Source organism: Primulina tabacum, chromosome 9 (assembly GCF_025594145.1).
Source record: "Primulina tabacum isolate GXHZ01 chromosome 9, ASM2559414v2, whole genome shotgun sequence".
Lineage (NCBI taxonomy): Eukaryota > Viridiplantae > Streptophyta > Magnoliopsida > Lamiales > Gesneriaceae > Primulina > Primulina tabacum.
In genome coordinates this window covers 37,722,546-37,732,972 of record NC_134558.1, presented here as the reverse complement: position 1 = coordinate 37,732,972, position 10,427 = coordinate 37,722,546, and the positions used below count along the sequence as shown (strand labels likewise).

Sequence of the window (10,427 nt, the reverse complement as noted above, 5' to 3'; positions counted from 1 at the left end):
TTGACAAGTGTGGTGCTAAATTATAAAAATAATAATAAAAAAAAGTTGTCGAGTACACTATACCCAAATAGCCCATAAAAACTCGATGAGTTAAACCGTAAACACTTCTCGTCAGACGCCCGGCGTGAATTTTCACATGAGAGTTGGATGTAATTTCCTGCAAGCGAATAAAATATTGGTTGATGGGCCATTGCCAGTAAGTTGTAAGAGTAAACGTGAAACTGAACATATAACTATGCACACAAGATCAAGGGACATAAGGTGCATGTTTAAGTCACCATCTTCACAAACAGCATCCAAAAATTCAAGGTCAGTCTGCATTTTGTCTATTTCTGTATATACAACTAAAGTAGGCACAAAAAGGAAAGTCAAATCAACCATGTACAGAGCCAAAATTACCCCAAGTAGTACCTCACAACTACCACTTCACAGTTTTATGCTTGCAGCCCAATCAGCGTAGAGCCGGGCTCCTTCATAGTGCTATATATACGACCAGAACTTCTGTGAACCTGGCGTTCGTGTTTTTTTTAGTCATTTCTTAAAATGAAGTTGAGCGGCGTATTGCTTTTTTTTTTTTTGAAAGGTCTTATGCTGATTAACTAATGCAAACCTAGTAACTATGATTTGTGTTCGTCGTCTTCTGATCCTTCACGTTGAGGAGGAGTACAAACTTCTTCATATGTAAGGTCAGAGGTCTTATCCTCGCTCAAAGTTGTAAGTGGGGGAAGCTGTGGCCCGGAACTGAAAATTGACGTCAGGAATAAGAGTATATCGGGCTTTGCTGGAGTATTTACCCATTTATCATCCATCCAATCTAGCGAAACTCTAATGTTTTTCCTCTTTATGGTCAAAAATCTATTTTCACCTGCCAAGAAATGATACGTAGGTCAAATTCTGCCAATGAGGCATCAGTTAACCGGAACCAAAATGAGAAAAGGAAAGATTTCTTAACGAGCAAAACAATACCAAATCAACAAGATTCTAACCAACGTATAAGAACAAGTTGATGATGTAAAAAAGAATCAAGTGTAGTGATTGTTATCCTGATCAGGTATAAAGCCTTTGATTATTAGGCAATGTAAGGAGAGTAGGAGAGTAGGAGACTCGAGACTTTCCTGACTTTTATTTCATACCAGGGAAGTAAACTTGAAGATTGCTTTCTGCAGATGTGTCGTTCCCGATTACAACACCTTCCCACCAACCATCACACCACCATGCATCGACTGCTGCTCCAACCTCAAATGCATGTCCCGAAGATTCCTCATACCGCCAAGGCCTGATTGCCAGTCGGCGTGCAGATCTCACGCCCAAGATATCAGGACCAGCCACCCTGGTTGCCGAAACCCATTCCTATACACATCATACAAGTAGATCAATAGGCGTACATAGGCTGCTGAAAATCAAGATCAACAATTTAAAACTTCTATCATAGCTTTGATTGGACTTCGATATCCAAAAAAAATTAACTCGTATGTATGTATACCTCCACTTTCCCAGGTCCATCAGCATTAAAAACATCGAAGTATTGAACCTTTAGCAATTTTTTTGATGAATACAAGATCATGCACCTGAACCAGCATCCCCGCATGCCACTATCTTGGCAAAGAACCTCGACATTTTCATTGAATTTGTACAGCATTTGATCCCTTGGCTGAGACAAAACGAGCCGATTATCAACAGGCCCATAAAGTTGGATTTTCAATCTCTGACACGCTGGCACATATTTTTCCATCAGACTATCCGAGACTGAAGTACTAAGAATAGCATGACTATTTCCAAGCGTCGAATCCATTCTACAACTCATAATTCTCTTGGAGCCACGCTTTTGGCATTCTATTTCAATTGATTTTAATTCATTGTTTCTTTGCTCTGAGACATGAGATGACAGTGTTCGTAATATTGGTTGCTCACAGTAGCCTATTAATTTACTAAACACAAAGGGATTAACTTTGGCATTTCTGAATTCTCTGCAGCATGTGAAACATCCTAACGACAAGCTTGGAGGAAGAAGAGCCAAACATTTCTCGAAATGACTAGGTGTCAAAATTGCAGCCAGACCATCAATGTGCTCTACACCAACCTGGTGCTTGTAAGGAGTGATAAAAATTTCTCTGGGATGTGGGTGTAACAAAGGAATCAGACTTTCAATTTCCTCGCTAAAGTGAAACCGACGCACTTTAACCAATTTCTCCCCCTGCTGATCCTCGTACAAATCTTCCAAGTAACCCAGGTAGTCATTTTCCTCTTCATTTACGATCCATACAAAGGAATAAACCTGAAGGACAAAACCAGGATTGAGATAAGTGTAACAAAAGTTGTTTGTTGTACGAGAGGATGCTAGGGTTTCGGGACTTACTGCTATCTCAGTTCCACTCCTGGAAAAAGCCGGATAGTGCTTCAGCTGCTCACTACATATCCAGGCATCACCTGACCATATGACGTTTGAATTTGGGGTCACCAAGTTTCCGTAGTTCTGTATTTGAAATCAAGGTCTTTAAGAGTAATCCCATGGTTAAACCTCTAGCATGAAAGAATTTATGAAAACATATAAATCAAAATAAAATAATAATAGATACCTCATACAGGATTTTCTGATCAGAGAAACGAATCATCAGGGATTTAAGATGTTTTTGAGATGGTGCTGTGTCCATAGAAGGTTGATCAACCAAGATAATAACCAAATAAGTATTACATGTAATAGAAGTACAACTCTAGAGAAAAATCAAGCAATAGTGGATAAATAGAATAAACCATGTAAAGAAATATTAGGTAAAAGCTGGGAGAGAATGATCATGTGTTATACTCACAACCACATTTCATATAAAATTTATGGAGAAAAATAATAGTATGAGAAACCCTGAAACCCCAAATTGAATCCTTTCCCCAGATCCACATTGCTTGGCCAACCATATCCAGGAAGAGATTGACATCAGAGGTTACCTGTAAAAAGATCTTCAAGTATAGTTCACATTATCTTGTGCAAACTATGTGCAAGTGCACGAATGTCCGGTGCATTAGTAGATAGCCTATACATTTTGTTTCCTTTTCTATGCACATCTTACAATATCCTAAGTTTGGCATCTGTCTTGGAGTATTCAGCTTCAAATTCATTTAGCTTTAGACCCGGTTATCCATGTGATGCCTTTTAGACAGCAATTTCTCCGATGATGAAGGCAATAGCCCAATAAGAGTTCATGGGAATATTGATATACTACAGAGTACAGAATAAAAATTTGTTATCCATGTCGGACTGAAGATTATAATTTCAACAATAAAACTAGACAATTGCATACCATTGTTCTCTAGGACTGGGGCACTTCTTGAGACAACTGATGTGAGCCACTCAACAACCTCTCGCCTTGCCCGCCACTTTGTTTCACAGTGGATTCTGGTTGTGGACCCGTAAATATATATAAAGTCCTCCGAAACAACATAGACCATGTGTCTTATACTCCTCTCAGTCCCCACTACAGCTAGGACAGAATTTCCAGCAGAATCCTTCAAGTAATAGTGAACAACACGATTGCCCTTTTCCGATGAAATAACACGTTCTTCCCATGACTTGAAAGCTTGACAATTGATCATGCTGTTCAAACATAACATGTTGAAATGCTAAGTGTCATAACAAACGCTGAATGTCCAGTGACCAGTTCATGAAAATGCAAGTTCGAGCTATGACTATCCAGAAACAGAACAAGGTACACATAATGTTATCCACAGGACGACAGGAGCAACAATTAACCTGATCGTGTGAAAATATTTGAGCAAAGATGCTAGGAAAAAAAAAATCAAGGGCAATGATCCCATGCTACCACATCCTAGACGCATTCAATCGACTTTCCTAAGCAGTCTATCTTGCGTTTTCGGTAAAATCTTTTAAATTTCCCACGGCCGGAAATTTCTACGAATCCCGAAGATTGTACTACGACTGAAAACAAACCAACAACGAGGAAACGAAAAGAACAATGAGATGGAGCTTACTACAGCAGCAGACAATTTCTACGAATCCCGAAGATTGTACTACGACTGAAAACAAACCAACAACGAGGAAACGAAAAGAACAATGAGATGGAGCTTATTACAGCAGCAGACAAAAAAGTACAGGCGCCCTTCAATCTCCTGCACTATTTAAAAAAATACCTTCCCACAAAGTAAAAGGATTAATTCAGCAATCGCAGAGCAATAACTACTTTCAGAGACCAAAAACAGAAAAAAAAATCCAATAGAAGCCAGAGAGAAGCAAAAAAGTTGGAAACTTGGAATTCTATTCGGCTCCGAGAAAGTAACAAACCTGAGCAGCGTTGTAGAATATTCACTGGTTTTGATTTTGGCGGCTAAGGTTGCGTATAGTGGGTATTACGTGACAAACAAAATGCGGTGAGAATGAAAAAAAAAACCCGAAAGAGAAAGAAAGAAGTGAAAAGCGGTGTGGATTTTGACGAGCTTAGGCAAAGTCCCCCCCGCCTGATCTTCATGGTGGATTAATTTGTCATATATTAATATTAATATTTTATAAAATATTTATTTAATTTTATATTAATTTTAAAAATATTCCTCCATCATCTAATAATCCTTCTTTTCTAAAAAATATACGCTGTTTTGATTATGATATAAATAATTTTAGGATATATGAAATTGAAACAAGAATATATTTTATTATGTAGTAATTGAATCGATCGTAGGTACCAATTAAATGGACAAATGTCATTAATGTGAGTACTGAATTATTCGAAGATACGACAGCTTAGCCGCACACGAATGACTAGATTCATAGACACTAAGCATTGCATAAGAAATGTTTATAAAATTCAATTTTTCGTATTATTTAGGGATGGATGCTCAACAGTCAACGGATGGACCAATCTGGAATCGGTCGGATATAATTCGGTTAACTCTGTCGATTGATACCAGATTGAAATGAATATCACAACAATATGTCAAATCAAAACGAATTCGAAACCATATTAATCTCCAGTCCAATAATGTGTTTAGATCAGTATAATGTTGTTCGATACATAAATAATAGATTAGTATGGTTCAATTATCCCATAGTCTGGGAGTAGGTTTTTGTGAGACGATCTCACGAATTTTTATCTATGAGACGGGTCAATCATACCGATATTCACAATAAAAAGTTCTACTCTTAGCATAAAAAATAATATTTTTCATTGATGACCCAAATAAAATATCTCTCACAAAATACGACACGTGAAACCGTCTCACTCAAGTTTTTGCCTAATCGAGAACTCGTTTAATCGTCTTCGGTGACATCCCTAATATTACTAAGTTGTTGCGATAAATTTTAGAATGATCCCATTTAGTATATATTTTTAAACCATCACGAGATTAAGGTACCCAATAGAAACCATCAATAACTAGTTATTATGCACACGCGATGCGTGTGTGTACAAATTTTTTTTTTTATCATTATCGATGAACTAAAGTGTAATTTGACAATTTATGAAGTGACTAAGTCGATATTTGAATTGTTGAAACAAATAAAAATAAAAATAAAAATGTGTGTTGAAGTTAAAAAAAAACAAAACAACAAAAATAACAAAAATGTAATATTAGTATCATATAAGGGTAAAATTGAAAGAAAAAGTTGGTCTCCTCCTAAGTAGTTAGTATCATGTGCTCATCATTAATAAAATAGAATAGAAGAATAGATGTATATAAAAGTATGTGTAAAATATTCTAAACGAGGTGTTTGAGTTGGTGGAGTAGGTAAAAATTTGACCAGAAGTTCAATTCTTCTCACCAACATTTTCTCGGGACAAGCTCAGTGCGGGTTACTCGTTAACATGATTAGCAGGTTATTTTGTTAGTCCAGAGTTTACTCAATGCATATCGAAGAATAATGAATACGGTTTCTCACGTCATAAAAATTAGTAGGTGATTAATATATAATTTAGTTTTTAGATATCATGATTTTTTTTAAAAAAAAATTGAAGATATCAATCAAATATTCATATCAAACAGTTATCCGCATGATATGTTGATGTGTGAAGAATATATGTGCCTCATTTTTTAAATTATATTTCATATAATTATTTAGCGAAACAAACTAATATTATATATATAGGTATATATAATATATTTAAAAAACACGTGCATATATAGTTAACAAGCTACGGATGATACATAAAGAGGATACATGAAAGTATTGGCATACTGGAAAGAAAGAGCTTCTCCGGGGCTGAGGGGCTCTCCGCCGTTGACAAGGCAATCATCGTATCCAACCCGCCGGAATATGCTCGGATCCACCAGCCTGGCAGAGCTGAACCACCCGCAGCTGAGGTGGATGTTGGAGATGCTGCAACCACTCACACACACATTCTGAACTTCCACCGTGTACGTGGGTATACCATTGGGAAGCGGCTCCGCCGCGCCCTGGTCGACGAGGATGTAGTATATCGAACAAGACGGCGCCCCAGCACCGACCCAACTTATGGTACCGGATTCATCGCCTTCCAGTAAATATGATTCAAGAAGATATTGTAAATGAAAGATTAAATGTGCAAAAGTTTAATTCGATGAAAAAAAAAATGATTTCTATACGTAGTTGATACAAATTTTCTTCCCAAAAATTAAAAATATAGCTAGGGTTCCTTTTTCTTTTTGCACATTACCAGTGTAATTAGTGACTGCGTGAATTCCGCTTGGCAGGACTGATTCTTGAATGCAAGCTTCATTATTAGCGGCTTCCAATGCACCATTAATACCCACAACTGCAACAAGAATAATATATCAACGCTGGACAACAATTCTGCTAATATATATATATATATATATATATATATATAGATCCTTGGTGAATAATTAAAGAGGGATATATGTATATATAGGTACCTGAGAACTCTAAAATGGAAAGAGCAACCAAACATTTCATCTTAGAAATTCTTTCCTCTAACATATATCGATATTATTTCTGTACCGAAGTCAAGGAACCATTTTTCCCAGATACTAAAAACAGAACGATTTTGGTTAGAATTGCTCGTTTCTGGTGGAGATAATGACCAATTTATAATAACAGAATGAGCATATATAGAAAACTGGGACGCTCTGAATTGCTACCGAATTTGTATTAATTGTGATAGCAAATGTAGGGTTTTATCATTTATGTTTATACTTTTTGGCTACCTGCTTGTCCAGACAGACTAGATTGTTATATTTATGACCTACGTATTATACAAGATAAAATTATGTTATAGGTTCTGTGGATAATATATTCGCACAATTAGATATCTTACGTACAATCGTGTTTTTATAGTCTTAGTATGTTATATTTATTATTTTTTTATAATTTTAATCACTTCTACGCATTGACATGCAAAGTGTTATATCAGTATTCTGATGGAAAATGATTAAAATTGTCAAAAATCGAAAGGTACGTGATTAACACGGAAATTTGATAACATAACATAGACGGAAATGCATTTTCACTTTTTTATGATATATATTTACTTATTTTATATTTTCAATTTTTTAATATTTTCTCTAGGTGATTTTATAAAAAAAATTTATTATATTTAATTATTTTAATTTTAATTTTTAAATATGATATCAACATTTATCTAATATTAATTAATTAGCACTTATTGTCTGAATGAGAAAAGCCGTAATACATATGCTGAAGGAGCCGGCGGAGATGAAAAGCATAGGCAGCCGAGAAAATTATTAGACCTAAAACTAGATTTGTAAGCCTCGAATTACACACACACACACACACACACACACACACACACATATATATATATATATATATATTGAATTTGATTGGATTTGCTATAACTAAAATCATACTTTCAAATTTATTTGCTTAAATGGTAATCCTCGAGTCTTTCTGGCTGCCCTGCGACATAATCCAAGAGCGCTTCACCTTCTTTACCACCGGAAAACGCTGGAGGGATTGGTGATATTTGACCGATGACAATAATCGCCACCAAGACCACAGTCGTGGAGACAAAAAGAGGCCAAAAATAGTTAAGAATGGTAGTAATCCGAGGTACCAAAATCATGAAACTCGCCGTGCTCAATAATACCGCCGTTGCCGCGGCCAAGAAGTATCTGTATTGCATAAACACGCCGTAAATTTCCATGGTTTCTTGAGGGTATTTTTGCATGACGCATTGCAAGAAAATCTGGGAGGCTTTTTGAAGAGAGAATGGGAATTTGCAAAGATTCTTGGACCTAAAATGTACATAACCTAATGGTACATATGCCTTTGTTCACTGGACCAGTTATTCTTGTCTTGTTTTGCCTCTAATGCCAGGAAATCAATCTTCCAATAGATAATTACTTTGCACCATGCTTGCTTCAACAAATTAATTAAAATCATGCTGCATGTGCATCAATATTTGTAGTCCAAATCTTACATCACAAAAAATCAACACAAAAATTGGATTTGTCAAAATTTTATGATATATTAAATACAAAATCTCACGATATAATTGATATAAATATATGATGTACTTTTAGTATATATAATCCAATTAATTAATCCAATATGCAAGAATAATAATTCGTTTTATTGTTCTTTATGATCTAGTATAATGTGAGATAGGACCTTAATAATTATCAGTTGCAAAAACACAGATGATGAATTTTTTTGGACTGTCGATATTTACTCTACATTAAAAAACGACAATGTTAACGTTGTTGAATTTTAAATATTTTATTTCTTAATTTCTTCATCCCCTCAGTTGGATCCTAATATACCAATGCTCTATCTTCAAATAATATAAAATTCTGGTCATAAATGAGGCGGACCCAATTAATATTGGAGGAAATTAGATGATTTTCAAATAAAATAAAAAATAAATTTAATAAGTAATAATTTGTAAGATGTATGTTTAAACTTCCAAATACATCTGTGTATTGGCCTCAAAAGTGAGTCCAACGATAAATGTTTACATAGTCGCGACCACAAAGACCGTACCTCTCAATTTCCCGTCATATCCCTTGGAAAATTTGGGTTGCAAGCTGCAAGGCCGCCATAGTCGAAGAATAACTAGAGAGATCAAAACGGCAAATAAAACCAACGCCGACGCACATTTAATTTCTTGGATCAGAAACTGATCAGCTATAGTATTTCTGGAATTGTATCTAAACATGGTCTCCATTTCTTGAGCTTTCTCAATAAAGACTGAAGCGCCGGTGCTTTTCTCATCAGCACCTCTAATTGCTCTCTCGTCACCATTATCTTTACTCGCTTTCCACTGTGATCCTCAGTCGAGCCCGGTTTCATTTCCAGGCCACTGAGCTGCATCAGCTGCGGGATTAGTTTCTGAATCTCTTGGGGAAATGGAGAGTTGCCGCTGCAGGCCGTTTCAGGAGAGGGGTGGAGCTTCTTGCGGGATAGTGTGGATCCTGCGCTTATGCAATTCCCCATGCTGAATGAATTAGAGTTGGAACGGCTGAAATAGATAGATATAGAGGGTGATTTCGGGGGTTTTGGTACCCGTGGACGTGTAGGCCACCTTGTTACCACGTTTTGTGGGTTTTGGAGCTTTTGAAGTTGACTAGCTCTAACGTTGTAGTTTATTGTTTAATGTTTTTTAAGTCAACTTGGTGATGAAATGCTCTGTAACTTATCTCCATAGTGCATCATGTGAATTTTTTTTGAAATTTGGAAGTCAAATCGCTTAGAATAACATGATTTCCTGTTAAGATTGTACTCAACCCCAAAAGCTAGCTCAGGAGGAGGATTGTCTAATATCCATATATACAACTCCAAGATCATTTATCAAACCGATGTGGGACAATTAACACACCCCTCTCACGCCCAGGAATGAACATCTGGAGCATGGAATTTACAAATGACTCAATTATGGGTAGAACGGGTGGCCTAATTATAGGCAGTCGAACACATAACGGTGGAACTCGGGCTCTGATACCATGTTAAGATTGGAACTTGGACCTAACTCAACCCCAAAAGCTAGCTCAATGGGGGAGGATTGTTCAATGCCATATATACAACTCCAAGGTCATTTATCAAACCGACGTGAGACAATTAACCAACTAACTTTTTATCATATCTTTAGCAATTTTCAATGGAAGGCCGCAACTCCACGACTTAGTTATTTGCCTCTGTCTTTGCAATTTAAACCACATGTTAGTGGACAGGTTTGAGTCGTTACTGAATCTCCTTCAAGAAATACGTATTTTAAAATGGGATATGACTTGGAACAAACAAAACATGGCTATTCTTTTGTTTTTGAAAGATGCAATATTTGATCCCCATACATTTGCTTTTTCTTCCAATAATCCTAGTGTCGAAACCTATAACTAAGAAGAGTTCCATGAATGTCAGGATATTCTTTGATTAAGTTATATGTGTACAAATCGGCCTAAGCGTCAGATTTGGACCATATATTGTATGGAATGAAATGATCGAGAAATCATAGAAAAACGACAAAGAAAAA

At 36.1% G+C, this 10,427-nt stretch overlaps 1 protein-coding gene across 3 annotated transcripts; it reads right to left on the bottom strand.

The window, feature by feature from the left end:
- Positions 1-216: 216 nt before the first annotated feature.
- On the bottom strand, positions 217-4,468 carry LOC142555845 (uncharacterized). Of its 3 annotated transcripts, none has more exons than XM_075666956.1 (7): positions 4,292-4,468; positions 3,294-3,586; positions 2,577-2,641; positions 2,357-2,473; positions 1,484-2,275; positions 1,134-1,350; positions 217-865 (listed from the first exon to the last, which is right to left on the bottom strand). In XM_075666956.1, the coding sequence occupies exons 2-7, from the start codon at positions 3,583-3,585 to the stop codon at positions 618-620; spliced, it is 1,731 nt and encodes a 576-aa protein (XP_075523071.1). In that variant the 5' UTR covers position 3,586; positions 4,292-4,468; the 3' UTR covers positions 217-617. The 3 variants fall into 3 exon arrangements, with proteins under 3 accessions (XP_075523071.1, XP_075523069.1, XP_075523072.1); XM_075666954.1 differs by lacking the exon at positions 4,292-4,468 and adding an exon at positions 3,813-3,968; XM_075666957.1 differs by lacking the exon at positions 4,292-4,468 and having other exon boundaries at positions 2,577-2,940; positions 3,294-3,431.
- Positions 4,469-10,427: the final 5,959 nt, after the last annotated feature.